General features: G+C 38.6%; 1 protein-coding gene across 1 annotated transcript in view; it reads left to right on the top strand.

Annotated features, from left to right (window-relative positions):
- C7 (complement C7) overlaps window positions 1-16,620 on the top strand; it is a 66,234-nt gene extending 49,614 nt beyond the window's left edge. Inside the window, 3 exon segments of the mRNA XM_043978051.1 lie at window positions 2,139-2,232; window positions 11,008-11,192; window positions 13,525-16,620. Of these exon segments, the coding sequence (XP_043833986.1) occupies window positions 2,139-2,232; window positions 11,008-11,192; window positions 13,525-13,700 (455 nt within the window). The 3' untranslated portion in view covers window positions 13,701-16,620.
- The last annotated feature ends 585 nt before the right edge of the window (window positions 16,621-17,205 follow it).

Below are 17,205 nucleotides of genomic sequence, written 5' to 3'. Positions count from 1 at the left end.
CTGCTAGGAAAATTTGGCTTCAAGGATTTTCATGTTATTCCCCTACTCAGAAACCTTCAGGGGCTTCATAATTGCCTGGCATTTTAGGTTCCCACAGGTTTGATGCCATGCTACCATTCTAGTCTCATCTCATATAACTCCCTGCCACGGAAGCTATGTTCCAGTCAAACTGGATTACCCACAGTTCCCCCCAACACACCCTATGTTTTCCTGCTTTTGCTCACATTGTCTCCAATGCCTGGACTGCCCTCCCTCCTCCTTCATCTATTAATTTCTCCATGTCCTTTAAAGCTCAGCTCAAATGCCTCATCCTCCACGAAGACTTTCCTGATCCCTTTTGTCATTAATGACCTTCCCTACCTCCATTTCAGTTCTCCCACGACACATTATTCTCTGTGCTTCTAATTTATTTACGGTAATTATTCTTTTGTATTATGGTTATCTGGACATATGTCTTATGCTCTTACTAGTCTGCAAGTTTCACGAAGGCAGGAAGTATGTTTAAACCCTTAGGCTAAACCTAAACCTTGTTTCTAAACCCCATGTGAATGTCACAATCATCATTAATTAGGGGTAGCTAGGTGGCGTAGTGGGTAAAGCACTGGCCCTTGATTCAGGAGGACCTGAGTTCAAATCCAACCTCAGACACTTGATACTTACTAGCTGTGTGACCCTGGGTAAATCACTTAACCCTCATTGCCCTGCAAAAAAAAAAAAAAGAATGTCACAGTCTTGAGGGCAGAGATGGTTCTGCCTTTGTCTTTGTGTTTTCATTTCTTAGTGCAAGAGCAGGAGCTCATTTTATTGTTTGTTAAATTTACTTCCCCACACAATACTTACTTAACAATGATTATTTGAATCAATATGATGAAAAACCATCTTGCAGTGAAAAATCCTGAAAAACTCAGGTGTTTCCAACTGTAAGTTATTTCACAGGGTATTTAGGCTTTACTAAGGTACTTTGGAGCTCTATAAGACATTATTGTGGTTGTTCTTAAGGTGCCAAGCCATGGTCACAAAGAGGAATGAGGAAGACCATATCATCAACATTTTCCATCTATTGCAAAAATTATTCTAAGCCCATCCTCTGGGTCAGGAGGGTTTTGCTTGTATATAAAGTGTATTTGTAGGGGTCAGCTAGGTGATACAGTAGGTAGAGCAACTGGCCCTGGCATCAGGAGGACCTGAGTTCAAATTAGACCACAGGCACTTACTAGCTGTGTGACCCTGGGCAAGTCATTAACCCCTTGCCTCCAAAGAAGAAAAACAACAACAAAAGTAGTGTATTGTTATTAGATCTTGAAGATCATGATTGTCTAAACATCTCCTTTTACAAATGAGGAAACTGAGACCCAGGAGGATTAGGGTCCTAGTTTGACTGCTAATGGAATTAAGTCTTATACATCATATAATTAGATATGGAAGGGACCTTAAAGGCTATCTAGCACAAATCTTTTGTTTTATAAATGGGGAAACTGAGGCAAATGGTGGTTAAATGAGTTGCCCAAAGTCACGCACATAATAAGTAAGAAAGATTTTGGACCCAGGTCACCTTGGGACACTTGTATGTTACATCCCTGGTGAGTTCTTTCATAGTATCTCTGGAGATGAGACATATGTAATGGAATTAAACGACCCATTGCATTTCTGAATGATAAAGTTATTGGTAAGAGGTTCAAGGTGATACATTTCAAGCACATGAGCAGTTTGTTTAAGTATGCTTGGTGGATGTGAATTTCCATGTGGAAGAGGCTTGGGTGCCTGGGAATGTGCCTGAAACCAGTCACAAATGATAAAGTATTTGGAGCAGTTTTTAAATAGGCTTCCAAGTCCATGATCCCTTGCAGTTTAAGAACTTTTTAATCAATTAACTTTTTTTTAGTGTGTTTTTTTTTTTTTTTAGTGAGGCAATTGGGGTTAAGTGACTTGCCCAGGGTCACACAGCTAGTAAGTGTTAAGTGTCTGAGGCCGGATTTGAACTCAGGTACTCCTGACTCCAGGGCCAGTGCTCTATCCACTGTGCCACCTAGCCACCCCTAATCAATTAACTTTAACCCTGAAAATGATAAACTCATTCATAACTGAAATTTTTTCTTTCCTAACCCAGTGATATCTCCTATATTATTTCCCTTTATAAGCCACTGAGAAACCAGCATTGATGGCGCAACCATGCCAACCCTGGGAGAAGCTGCAGAACTCTAGATGTGTTTGTAAAATGCCTTATGAATGTGGGTAAGCTGTACCTCTGTTCATCTCTAATGGTTTTGATTAACTAAAAGTCAGATAACATTGGAAAGACCAGTCTGTGTTAGATAAGACAGCTTTGCCTTCATGGGTCTAAGTTGCCAGTTATTTACATTACAATGCAGTCTGCAGAGTTTGCCTGGGTCACCAGGCAATCAGTAGTCATTTAGCTCTCATGAAATTTGGTTAAGGGAGTACGACTGAGAAGTAGCTGGCCAGCCTCCTGCTTGGGAAAATTGAGCCACATGACAAAATGATCATCTGAGGATTTAGAGATTTAAGGGATAATTAAAACTGCATTTCCCTTGGGATGTGAACTCTCAAAACAATAGTCATAGAAAATTTGTTTTGTTTTGTTTTGGTGGGGCAATGAAGGTTAAGTGACTTGCCTAGGGTCACACAGCTAGTAAATGTCAAATATTTGAGTCTGGATTTGAACTCAGGTCCTCCTGAATCCAGGGCTGGTGCTTTATCTGCTGTGCTACCTAGCTGCCTCAGTCATAGAAAATTGAGTGGAGGCTTTTCTATTTTGTTTTTATGGTCACTCTTTTAATATAAAATGCCACCCAGCTGGAAAGCTTGAACTGTTTTATATAAAATTAAAGAGTTAGATAGCTTACATAGTGAAAAAGATAATTAAATCCAATGATTACATTCCTATTGTGTACAAGTTATTGTACAAGATGGTGGTGGTTGTTGTTGTTGGTGGGTGGGGAGATAACAAAGTTTATAATTATAGTAGTGAAAATAAGACAAATTCACCATTAACTAGAATATGAACAAAATTATAACAATTACATAGGAGAGGCACATGGAGCCGTGAGAAATCACAGCTGACATTTGCAATATTGCTCATAAGTTTCTTTACGTGGATAACAACCCTGTGAAGTAGCTGCTGTTACTATATGGGTTTTAACATAGGAAGAAACTGAAGCTGAGAAGATTGGGTGATTTGCACAGGGTCACATAGCTAGTAAATTGCTGTGGGGTTGAGACTCAAGTCCAGTGTTCTATCCATTATTCCATGCTGCCTCTCTGAGGAATAAGAATAGATAACATTTATATAACTCTTCAAGGTCTGCAAGGTGCTTTGCCTATATTATATTGTCTGATCCTTAAAAACGACCTTTGTGAGGTAGGTGTTATTATTATTCCCTATTTACAGATAAGGAAATTGAATATGGCTTCACCAGGGTCACACAGGTAAGAAGGATCCGAAGCAGGGTTGAAGACAGGTCTTCTTGAACCCACTATCCACCATGCCACCTGTCTGCTTCAAAAAAAGTTTACTTCTGAAAGGGAAGTTTTCATGGAGGAGGAGACTTCAAGTCGGGATACATGGGTACTAGATTGGCTTTCAGTTCTTCCTTGGGTGATCAGCTTCTGCTAACTGGTTCATGTTAGCCAAGCTCAAAAGAGACATTTTGGTAATTAAAATGCCAATTTATTAATTTACAAGAAGAAATAGAATTGTCTGGTGTCTAGCACACTGTCTTGTACATAGTAGGTGCTTAATACATATGTGCTAAATGGGATTGAAAAGTGGTCCACATGTTTATGTTAAATGGACAGTGCATTTTCTTTCCAGTAAAGAAATCCACTTAGTAACGATTGACTGCTAAAATTTTTTTACCACTTTAAATCTTACAAAGAACTTTACATATATTTATCCTTTTTTATTTTTTTCACAACAACGCATGAGGCATGCCCTGAAAACAAAGTATCTTTGTTTTATAGCTGAAGAAACTGAGGCTCATAGAATGAAGAGACTTGCCCACGGCAAGTGATACAGTTAGAATTTGAATCTGAATCTAAATCTTTTTTTAAAAAATGGGGCAATGAGGGTTAAGTGACTTGCCCAAGGTCACACAGCTAGTAAGTGTCAAGTGTCTGAGGTCAGATTTGAACTCAGGTCCTCTTGGATCCAGGGCCAGTGCTTTATCCACTGTGCCACCTAGCTGCCCTGCCTGAACCTAAATCTAATGTTTCTTCTACTCCACCACAGCTACTTGGGAAACTGAATTAAGATCATAAAATTGCTTAGCAATTATAGAACCACAGTGAATGTCACCTAATCATCTTTTTAAAAAAAAATTTTTTTTTCTTTTTCTTTTTGTGGGGCAATGAGGGTTAAGTGACTTGCCCAGGGTCACACAGCTAGTAAATGACAAGTATCTGAGGCAGGATCTGAACTCAGGTCCTCCTGAATCCAGGGCCAGTGCTTTATCCACTGCCCCACCTAGCTGCCCCACCTAATCATCTTAAAGAACACTTTCTTCTAGCTGGGGTTGTCTGGTGAGCTACCTGTATCTACTTATGGATTCTATCTGCCAAGTAGACTAAGCTATTCCTGCTATCTGCTCAGGGCAACATCTTAGTAGCTTGTTACTTCCCTGCTACAGAAAGAACATTGTCTACTCAGGCTGAATCTTAGGACACTAAAGTACCCTGAAACATAATGGGAATTTATTTAAGAGAGGATATGATATAAATAATTAAATAGATAAGGTCATATTGCATGCATTTAAAATCTATACACAATGATTTTATGGCCTTATGGACAGCAGGTAATGAATAAACAATTTTAGGTGAAACTCATCCCTGCCTCCTTTTTTTTTCTTCTTTCCCTTTTGTTTAGGAAGTGTAAGGCTTGGAAAAGAAGGGCTCATTATCTTTTTCTACTGATGAATATTTTTTTCCATCTTTTTTAAGAGATCTGGTGTGTGGAGAGGGGGGGCACCATTTTTATTAATAGATCATATTGTTATAGTTTAAGCACTTTCTTCTAACTCTAACCTAGTGCAAGAATTATTTTTTCAATCTTAATAGTATTTTATTGTTTTCCAGTTACATGTAAAGATAGTTTTCAACATTCATTTTTTATAAAATTTGTGCAAGAATTTTTTTCTTTTTTCTGTTTTGGCAATGAGGGTTAAGTTACTTGCCCAGGGTCACACAGTTAGTAAGTGTCAAGTGTCTGAGGCCAGACTTGAACTCAGGTACTCCTGAATCCAGGGCTGATGCTCTATCCACTGTGCCACCTAGCTGCCTCCTCTCCCTTACTCTTAACATTTTGTATCCTATTTTTCTCAAGAGCAGAGTCTCTCTGTATACAATATAAGGATATATATAGGATATAGCATGGCTCAAGGAGAGTGGAATCTGTGCGAAAGCCATGGGTGAATTCCCTGGTATCTCCCTAGTTTTACCCACTCAGGTGATATCCCAGTTCTGCTAATTGTTACCTATCTCAGGGCTTCCACTTATGACCCTTTTTCACTCAAGAAATTTTTATGTAACCCCAGGTATATAGGTATGTAAAACAGGTATACATAACCTTTCATGGTTGCCAAATTTTTCATGCTCTCCACATTTGGTAACATGACCCCATATGAGGTTGTGACCCACAGTTTAAGAAACTTTGACCTATCTGACCTTGGTTAAATAATTTATATGCTCTGGGCCTCAGTTTCCTCATTTATAAAAAAACAAGATGTTGGACTAGAAGGCCTCTAGCTTCTTCCTTCAGGCTACTTTATTTTTATTTATTTATTTATTTTTTGCGGGGCAATGGGGGTTAAGTGACTTGTCCAGGGCCACACAGCTGGTAAGTGTCAAGTGTCTGAAGCCGGATTTGAACTCAGGTACTCTTGAATCCAGGGCCGGCGCTTTATCCACTGTGCCACCTAGCCACCCACTTTCAGGGTACTTTAAATCTAGTGATCCTGAGTTATTGAAACAACTGGACTTGATAGTTCTTTTGTTCTCTAAGATAATTCTTAGAGAACACTCATTCATTTACTGATTGATTGCATGACATTATTAATTGACCACACTGACAATGGAAAATATAAAACCAATTTCCAATAGTTGAATTGGCGATGCCAGATATACAAGGTTTTGTGTCTTATGAAGATCTCAGGAATGGGGACTGGATCTGTGATTTCATTGGCATAAGAATTCCTCTTACCGATTTCAGTCAGTCCTTCTCTGTAATTTTCAAGTTTCCTACAGTACTGGAGACATCTAGGTGGCTCAGTGAACAAGGCACTGGACTTCAAAACAAAAAGATTTGAAGCTGAATCTTACCTCAAATGCTTACCAGCTGTGTGACCCTGAAGAAGATACAATTTTTCTCATTTTCTGTTTCCTCATCTGCAAAATAAGGATAATCAGAGCATGGACCTCACAGGGTTGTGGGGAGAATGAAATAATATAGGTAAAGTCCCATATAAATGTTAGTTATCCTCAATAGCTATTATTATTAAGTGACTTGCTCAGGAGTCACATAGCCAGTATGTTTCAGAGGCAGGATTTGAAGCTTTCTCCAAATTTTTGTTCCAAAATGCCAAACTGCTTATCCTATACTGGGGAGAATATGGCTTAATATAATTAAGTAGTATGGTGATCTTCAATGTATCCCAAAAAAGTATATCAATTCCAGCTTTATTCAGCATTTAATCATGGTTTGCTTTGATTGATTTTGCTCCTTGCTGCCGATCCCCCTTCCCAATTCATTTAGATTATCTGCAGCCTTTTATTTATAGACATGATGTGAGTTTTCATATAATTTCAACATGACACTCAGATGCTGATAACAAAGCAGCTTTGCAAAATCCAGGCCTTTTCAGCAGAGCTGAGTAGTTCTATTTAATATGTTTAATAAACAGATTAAAGGTCAGATACTAAGACTTGTTTCTGTCATTCAAAGAACTCCAAGTGAATTTTGCTTCCAGGTAAAAAAAAGAAAGTATTTGAACTAAATTAAAACACACACAAACCATGAATTTAGTCTCTTCCCATATCCTTGGGTGTGAAAAGTGCTTTAGAAACTGTAGTTTCATGAATAAATTGAGTATTTCTATAGCCCTGTCTGAAATACCTTATTTATTCAGCTTCGTCAGGGAAGAAGATGCTCTACATAAATGAATTTTCCAGGTGACCCTTTAAGTATCCAAGCTATTTTGTAGTAGTTGTTTTGAATGTAAGTCCTTCTAAACAATATTGCCTACTTCCCTAATTTCTTTAATGGAGAATCCTGTACCTTGATCTTTTCATGTTGATTTATGGCTATCCTCATTACTTACTATCTATTACAATGCTATACTGTAATAGAGGTACTCTCAAAGTATCTAGAGAGGGCTGCTTTCTCCTATACTAAAGGGTACCAGCCTGCTTTGTCTCTACTTGTTTGTTGTCAGGCTATACAAGTTGTTATTTTTTGTTATTATTTGTTTCCTACATGCTTGCCTCTAGGAGCTGCTTCTGTATCCCCAGTGTTCTTCCCTCCCCTTAATTTGATTCTAACTCTCTGTTTACAGGGAGACTAATTAACCACACTTAAAAAAAACTGCATAGGGCAGCTAGGTGGCTCAGTGGCTAAAGCATTGGCCCTGGATTCAGGAGGACCTGAGTTCAAATCCAGTCTCAGACACTTATCACTTACTAGCTGTGTGAACCTGGGCAAGTCACTTAACCTTCATTGCCCTGCAAAAAAAAGAAAAAGAAAAAGAAACAAAATAGGGCAGCTAGGTGGCACAGTGGATAAAGCATTGGCCCTGGATTCAAGAGGACCTGAGTTCAAATCCAGCCTCAGACACTTGAAAGTTACTAGCTGTGTGACTCTGGGAAAGTCACTTAGCCCTCATTGCCCCACGAAAAACCAAACAAATAAACACAAAAAAACTGTATAAAGTATGAATAAATGTGTTCAGATTAAGACACCCCTCCTCCCTAAATAAGCGCACACATATAGACATACTACAGAAAGTCAGTTCTCCTTGAGAAACTTTATCAAATCTCATCTGAGACAAACTCAAGGGAACAAAAGGAATGAAGATAAATTCTTTTGTCTAGATGGTTAAAGGACTAAACCACCATGAGATTAAACCACACTTTGATGGATGGATTTTGGGTCAGGGGTCTTATGCTCTCTGATGCCATCCCTGGGCTTCATTTTTTTTGGTGGGGCAATGAGGGTTAAGTGACTTGCCTAGGGTCACACAGCTACTAAGTGTCAAGTGTCTGAGGCCGGATTTGAACTCAGGTACTCCTGACTCCAGGGCTGGTACTCTATCCACTGCATCACCTAGCTGCTCCACCTGGGCTTCATTTTAATATAGCCACTTCCAAATCATGTCAACAAATAGAGTTGAATGATGCTAATTAGATTTGTTTGATGTATAATGACCCAATTAGCATTGATCAATGTATAATGACTCACCTCTATGAAAAGAGGATAAAAAAAAATCTCTTGGAAGACCCACTTAGGAGGTCTTCTAGGGCTTCAGGGTGTCTGGGGTGTTTTCAGGGTCTCTCTTGGTTCTCTAAGACCACATGGTCTCTGTCTCACTCTTGCTGGCTCCCTTGGCTCTCTGAGACCATATGGTTTCTCTCTTTCTTGGGTTTCCTTGAGACCACAAGGATCTTTGGGGGCTTTTCTCCTGTTCATTATAACCGGCATGCTGAAGCTCTCCCCCTGCTTTCTCTACCACATGGCCTGAGACCATGAGAAGGTAGGGAGACGTAGTCAACCCTGTATTGGTATAATATTGATAAATTAATATATGCTTACCCCAAATTGGTATCTATAATTTATTATATTTTAAACAACACAGAAAAAAAGAAAGCCCTTATAAGAAATATGACTAGTCAAGACAAACTAATTCCTACATTGGCCATGTCCAAATAGATATCAATATAGATATGAATACCCACATACATACATGCATACACACATATATTGGTGTGAATATATATATATTTGGGTGTGAATAGATATCTTTATATATCTTTATGTATATATGTAATGTCTTAATTTGCACAATGAGTCTATCACTTTTCTATCTGGAAATGGGTAACATTTCACTTCAAGTCCTCTGAAATTGTGGTTGGTCAAGGCTTTAATCAAAATTGTTTGTTTTTACAATATTGTTGCTATTGTGTAAATTATTCTCTTTGTTCTGCTCACTTCTCTCTGCATCAGTTCATATAAGTCTTTTCAGGTTTCTCTGAAACTATCCTCTTCATCATTTTTTACAGCATACTATTCTATTACAGTCTTAAACCTTATCTTGTTCAGCTATTTCCCTATGATGTATATCCTCAGTTTTCAATTCTTTATCAATAGTTTTGCACATATGGATCCTTTCCCCCACCTCTTTTAAAATCTATTTGAGGGTACAGACTTAGTATTGGTATTACTAGGTCAAAGGGTATATGCAGCTTAATAACTTTTTTGGGCATAGTTCCAAACTGTCTTCCAGAATGACTGGAATAATTAATAGTACAATTCACGTGTACCTGTTTTTCCACAACCCCTCCAATCTTTGTAATTTTCTTTTTTTGTCAACTTTTCCAATCTGAGGGATGTGAGGTGAAATTTCAGAAATATATGTGAATATTTAATGTAAATTCCATATTTTCATATGACCTTTGGTTACCAGGTTAATTCTCAAACTGATATTCCAGTATCCTTTTTTTTAATGAGGCAATTGGGGCTAAGTTACTTGCCTAAGGTCACACAGCTAGTAAGTGACAAGTGTCTGAGGCCGGATTTGAACTCAGGTTCCTCCTGAATCTAGGGTCGGTGCTCTATCCACTGCGCCACCTAGCTGCTCCCCAGTATCCTTCTTTATAATTGTTGTCAATGAAGTTAAAAATAACTTATTTAGCATTGCAACATCCTTGCATCCTTGGAAAGTCTCAAAGATGGGCATGACACATACATGGGAAAAGCTAAAAATGGCAACACAATGTATGATGAGTCTAGAGTGTCCAGCTTTGGGGAAGCTGTTTGGGTTATCTTTGGGAGTTAGAAAGTATTTGTATTCATTTTGGAGAAAATCCTTTCATATTTGCTTTGTTTAATTCTCTGAAGATTTCTTCCTATTCTGATAATTGTGAATTTTATCCATTTAACTCTTAAGAAACATCAGGGCTACCAGGGTATATATATATATAGTCTATAGATCTGTGAGAGTTCTAAAATCTCAGATGTTAAAGTTGTTGAGGTTTATACTGATAGGGATGTTGCTTGTTGTGCCATTTGTGCTGTGAAGTACAGTATTTTGCAAGTGACTGTTTTACTCTTAAGTCATCATATTTGGCCTAGACTGACTATGCTCAGAGACTTTTATGGAAAGAAATTCCACAATTTTGGTTTAAAAACCTTTAAGAGAAGCAACATAGTACAGGGGATAGAGAGCTGTCTTCTGAGTCAAGAAGACCTTGTTCAAATCCTGCTTTTGACACATATTAGCTCTTTCACCAAGTCATTCTGTGTGACCAGTTACTTAACCTCTCATCTAAGTTCCAGAACAGGTCGTCTTCACCCTGGAGATGCCTCTGCTTTGCAGCCCTCCCTTCTGATTGGTGAGTCCCTGACTTGGACCACCATTTCATGTGGTGTTCACTCCTTTGGACTTCTCACTCCTTCCTCCTTCCTACCAATCTTTCCCCTTTCTCATTTCCTTTCCAGTTCTTTTTTAATTGTTATCTTCTATTAGAATGTAAGTTCCATGAAGGTAGAGATTGTCTTTTTAGTTTGCATTTGTATCTCCAGCACTTAGCACAAAGTTCAGCCTTGCATATAACAGGCCCTTCATAAATGCCTTTCCCCTTTCTCCACTAGGTAGAAGGAGTTAGTTCTTTGTATTTTTAGCCCTTGAATTTAGCACGGTGCTTGGAACATACTTGAAACAGTACTTAATAAATGCTTCTGGATGTATGGAAATGGTATAATTAATTCCATTTATTTTTCAGACCTTCTTTGGATATCTGTGCCCAAGATGGGAGAACAAAAAGGATTGTAGCCTTGACGGTTTGCAAGCTGCATGTACTTGAGTGTATGGGGAGAAGTTATACTCTTACTAATAGTGGGAGCTGCACTCTACCTGCTCTAGCTGAGAAAACATGTGGGACATGTTCTCTATGGGAAAAATGCAATGGTAAGAGATATGCCACGTGTAATTGTAAGAATAATTACTAGTAATGATCACTTTTTTTGTCATTGTATCCCTTGGGCCTGATATTATGCCTGGCACATAGTAGATACTTAATAAATTGGTCAACATTTAGTAAGTGCCTACTATGTTGCAGCAACTGCTAAGCAATTGGGGAGGGAGGGAACAGCAAAACATGGCCCTTGATTTCAAAGAGCTAACAGTCTGATGGGGAAACAACATGCAAACCACTATGGATAAACAAGGTATCTCTTTCTACATATCTCTATCTCTATCTCTATCTCTCTCTATTTCTATATGTTATAGGGAAATCGATGGGATTTGGGGTAGGGGTTCTTAGGAATTCCTCTTTAAAGAATTACACCCTCTTGCACACAAATTCAATTAGAATAAAATAATAGTTTATTTAGGGTGTTAGGGAAAGGAAACCAAGAGAGAAATCCTTGGACCTCTCATGGGGAGAAGGCATGGCACAGAGGAATGGCTCTGAGATACTAATCTCCTCGTGCAGGAGACAGGCAGATACTTTTATAGAGGACTGATGGGGGTGATCATCTGACTGTGGAAAGTTCCCTTATTGGGGGAGGACCATCCCCTAGTGGTGGTGGCTGGGGGAAGTTGGGTGAGGGGCAACTCTGGATTTCTCAAGCCATCTCTGTCCTCATGCCACAAAGGCAGCAGCCACACCTAATCTTATCTCCCCGAGGGGTGGGGGAGACTGGAATGAAGGGTGGTGGTCCTGGAGCTAGCTCAGTCCCAATCCGGTGCCACTTATCTCTTTAGGTATGTTTGTCCTTTGGTTTAGTTTCTCAAGGAGAAGGTTCTTTGATTTACCCCAGAGAACTTCTGGGGTATGCTAGGCCCATAACATTTATCTACATCTACATCTATCTACATGTCACATATATGTTATATGCAATAAATTGTAGATTATCAATGGAAGAAAGGCATTAATATTAAACGAGATCAAGAAAGGCTTCTTCCAGAAAGTGAGACTTTAGCTAAGACTTGAAGGAAGTCAGTGAAGTCAGGATATGGAGAATAAGAAGGGAGAGAATTCTAGGCATGAAGGACAGTCAGTGAAAATGCCCCAAATTGGGAGATGGAGGGCCCTGTTTGAGGAAAAGCAGGGAGGTCAGTGTCTCTCCATCACAGAGTACATGGTGGTAGGGGGCGTGACACTAGTATAAACACTAAGAATACTGGAAAGCTCAGAAGGAGCTAGGTTTTAGAGGGTGTTCAAAACCCAACATTGGCTTTATATTTATTCCTGGCACAATAGAAAGCCACTAGAATTGATTAAATAGGGTCAAAACTGTGCCTTTGGAAGATCCATTTGACAGCTGAGTGGAAGATAAATTGGAGGGGCAGGGGGAGACGAAGTGGGGAGACCAACCAGAAAGCTATTCAGTAGTGGAGGTATAAGATGATGAAGGTCTGTATTATTTTGGGGTCAGTGTCAGAGGAGGGAAGAGGGGTGTATACAGGAAATATTACAAAGGTTTAAAAACAGCAGGACTTGGCAACTGATTGGATGTAGGGAATAAATGCTTGTAATGGATGATATTCACATGAACACAATGTAAAATCCCAGTGTTTTCTAGGTTTTTACAGTAGACGTACAAAGTGCCTTCCTTAGGATTTGGGAGACCATTGTCAGTATTTTCTCAGTTTGAGCTGTCTTTTGGTCCAGCCTGGCTCTCCTATCTCCTATTATCACAAATTTAACCTGAGATTGATATGTTGAACTTCAGCCACATGTACTTTATGTTGTGCTCCCAAAGTCACTACAGCTGATGTGTTAATTTTTCCATCCCCCAAGCTCTGTTTATGAGGTAGGGGATCAGTCTCTCTCCTACTTAAGACCCCTTTCAGGAAGACTCGGTCTTTCTTGGGCTTTACTAGGGGAAGCCCAAATCATCTGCCTCTGGTTTGGACCATTATGGGAAATGTAGACCATTTCCCCAAATGTGGTGACTTCTTTTGTATTTCCCTCTGGACCTTTATTACCTCAGTTTTATAGGATCCTGTGTCATAGACTAGATGTGATGGTAGAAGTGGATCTATTTAGTGTTCTGGTTCCCTCTTCTATCACTATTTGAATATGAATGGTAGAGAACTGGAAAGACTATCAGCAGGGGATTCCAACCAATAAAAGAGCCGGCATTGGCCCCACTGCACATTTAATCTTGGTAGAGTAAAGGAACAGTAATTCTCTGGTGGTTGGTACAGGAGCAAACCTCTAAATCACCAAATCTGTGTCTTTTCAAGACCAATGCTTCCAAGTCGTGATTAACCCCTTCCTTCTGTTTTCCAGTTCAGATAAATAAATGTGTGTGCCGAGAATCAGCAGCAAATTGTGTGGAAGGAGGACTCAACATTTGCGTGGAAGTGGATGGGAGTGAGCAGACCATGACTGAATGTGAAGCTGGTGTCCTTAGATGCCAAGGCCATAGCATCTCAGTTATCAGCATAAGGCCCTGTGGTGCATAGAGCAAACAGGTGCCATTGACTTGCTCAGTACTTAACCGGGAGACCTCTCCAAATCTTTCCTGTAGCCATTTGGGCAACCTTTTAGACTTAGAGCTATGTTCCTGCCTCTCTCACTCATTCTCTCTCCCTGCTATGCCACCCAACAATGCAGCCATAAATATAGCATAAATATTTCATTCTCCAAAATATACTTCAGGGATTCTTCGTTTTCACTTTACAACAGACCACATCAATTAATCAATCAAATAAGCATTATTAAACACTTATTATATACCAGATACTATGCTAAGTTCTGGGAAATCAAAACAGGTGAAACCAGTCCCTGACCCAAGTAGCTTACATCCTAACGGGGAGACAAATTTATATAAGTAGGTACATACAAAACATATACATGGAGAAGGAAATTAATCTTAGAGGGGAAATAAAGAATCATTCCATTCTCTGCCACCCAGGAATTTATGTTCTACTGGGGACAAATTGTTTACAAACCACTGATAAAACACATTATGCAAATTGTCAGGAAAACAACAACCCACAACTGCTTGATTTAGACAAGTGGAGGCTGATGGAGGCCTGTGAATGCCCCCCTCCCCCGTCCCCCCAAAAGTATAATTACTGCTCTTCAATGCAGTAAACTTGCTTCCAATTTACCTTATTTAATCAACCCTAGACTCTCTTCTTGTCAGGAGCCTAAAGTGTTGAAAGGTCAGGGTATTATATATTTTATCATAGTGAAAGGAGCTATCTTTCAGTTTTTTAAATGAATCAATCCTTCATGTCAATCCTTAAAAAAGAGTATTTTACTAATCACTTCTTATGTTCCAGGATTTCTTTCAAGCATCAAAGACACAAAGACAAAAGCAAGAAGGTGCCTGTCCTCAAGGAGTTATAATAACTATATTATATGTAATAACTGTATTATAACTAAAAGTTGTAATAGAGACAAAATGTGCATATATGAATATATTTAAATTGCATATAAGTGAGATGCAAAGTAACCTTGAATTTGTTGTTCAGTCACATCCTACTCTTTGTGACCCTATTTGGGGTTTTCTTGGCAAACATACTGGAATGATTTGTCATTTCCTTCTCAAGCTCATTTTACAGATGTAGAAATTGAAGCAAAGAGGGCTAAGTGACTTGCTCAGGGTCACATAGCTAGTAAGTTATCTGAGGCCTGATTTGAACTCAGGAAGATGAGTCTTCCTTACTTGAGGCCTGGCATTTTCCTCACTTTGCCACTTAGGTACCCCTAGATTCCTCTTTTTTCTTTTGGTGAGGCAATTGGGGTTAAGTGATCTGCACAGGGTCACACAGCTAGTAAGTTTCAAGTGTCTGAGGCTGGATTTGAACTCAGGTCCTCTTGACTCCAGGGCAGGCGTTCCTTCCACTGTACCACCCAGCTCCCCCCCCCCCCCCAGATTCCTCTTGAAGGGGAAGGTACTAACAGCTTGGTGGACCCAGCAGGGCTTCATTAAGGTCTTTCTCATAAAGTTGTTTCTTTATTACTCTTCTCTTGATATGGATCAAAGGGAGCCCCTTTATTCATAGTTTTGAGGAAATTCATGCACATTGGAAAGACTGAATAAGTTTCACAAAGTAACATGTTCCCAACTGATTTTTTTTTATTCTGATGTATGCATATCCATATCCTTTTCATAGGATTTGAGGCAAAGTTGTTGGAAGATTTGGCTCTATCCATCTCTTTCTATTTTTTTCTTTCTCACCTTCAACATGGAAACAGAAAAAGCAGGTGTGGGTAGTAGATTGAGTGGGATTAAAACAATATGAAATGGATTTTTATATACATACAACTCTATTCTTTTGTTCTTGATAAAGAAATTGCAATGAAATTGCCACAGTTCTTAACTATAATTGTTTTAAAACTTGTATAAAAGAGAATATTCTTAAATTCTAAATAAATGAGAAAAAAAGAATATTCTTTAGCATTGTTTAATTAGTGCTCGGAAAGGTTTACCTTTAGAGAAACTTCACAAGGTTATATGTGTGTGCATGTACGTATAATTAATGCATTCTTCTTATCTTAAATTTTATATGAAACCTAATCATGTTTATATTTTTTTTTAAAGAGAGGGAGTACTTAAAAACTTTTATTGATACCTTTTTTCTTTTTACATTTGAGTAATTTCTGTGTACACTCCTTTTCCTGCCAGTCTCCCCTCTCCCTTAGACCTCTTTTGAAACAAAGAAAAAACAGCTAAGCAAAATGTATCTGAAAGCGTGGGTGACATTTCACGACTGTTCATTTAAAGGTGGAGAGGAGGCTATATTTCCTCATTTTTTCTCTGAGGTCAAGATTGGTCATTATAATAATTATATTCAACTTGGTTTTATTGTTACTTTAATTTACATTGTAATCATAGTGTATCTTGTTTTCCTGATTCTACTTACTTTGCCCTACCTTAGTTCATGTCTTTTTATATTTCTCTGAATTACTTATTTAGTCTTTTTATTATAATATTACATCATATTCACATTCAATCTATTTTTTAGATATTCCCAAATCAATGGATACCCACTTTAATTCTAATGCTTTGCTCTCACAAAAGTGATGATACCTATTGTTTGATATATTTGAGACTGTTTCTGTCTTTAACCTTTGGTAGGAGTATTAGGATAACACTTCTTTCCATACAGGCTAGATTGAGGTAGACTAAAAGGTATTAAGACATTCCCTGAGACTTGCTTGGCACAGGGGACTAAGAGCTCAGACAGTAGATAACACTTCCTCATCACCAGGGTATGAAGCAGTCATAAGGAGTTAGAAGGGCTAAGATGCTTGGGTAGTGAATGATAATGAGAGCTTCATTCAGCTCAGTTAACCCAAAGGATTCTCAATTTCTATTCTCATCGAATATTCTTATCCTACTATTGTTAAATAAATCTGATAAATAACCTACAAGTGTCTCATTTTGTTACAGAATCAAACTTAAATTACCAGGCTCAGCACAGAACAATCAAGTTGGAGGTTTTTATTCCCAAGAGCGGGATCTTTGGGGGGAAAGTTATGAAGAATTAATTCACTTTTCTTACATAAGTTCAATTTGTTTTCCAGAATGGTTGGACCAGCTATAAACAGTTCACTAATAGTTTGCCTGCATTCACATAGCCTCTCCAACATTGATTTGTCTTTTGTCGCCTTTTTTTTTTTTTTTTGGGTGGGGCCATTGGGGTTAAGTAACTTGCCCAGGGTCACACAGCTGGTAAGTGTTAAGTGTCTGAGGTCGGATTTGAACTCAGGTCCTCCTGACTGCAGGGCCATACTCTATCCACTGCGCCACCTAGCTGCCCCTTTTTGTCATCTTTTGCTAGTTTGCTGGGTATTAAGTAAAATCTTAGAGATGTTTGTTTTTCATTATTCTTAGTATTATTGATTTGGAATAACCTGTCAATGAATGTTTAGTAGTTTGCAATTATTTTGAGAACTCTGTTCCTATCCTTAGACCAATTGCTGATTTTTTGAAAGCCTTTTAAAAGTTTTTCT

The sequence above is a fragment of the Dromiciops gliroides genome, chromosome 1, assembly GCF_019393635.1.
Source record: "Dromiciops gliroides isolate mDroGli1 chromosome 1, mDroGli1.pri, whole genome shotgun sequence".
In the NCBI taxonomy this organism is placed as follows: domain Eukaryota; kingdom Metazoa; phylum Chordata; class Mammalia; order Microbiotheria; family Microbiotheriidae; genus Dromiciops; species Dromiciops gliroides.
Note: the sequence above shows the minus strand (reverse complement) of the source record. Positions and strands in the feature narration are given on the sequence as shown.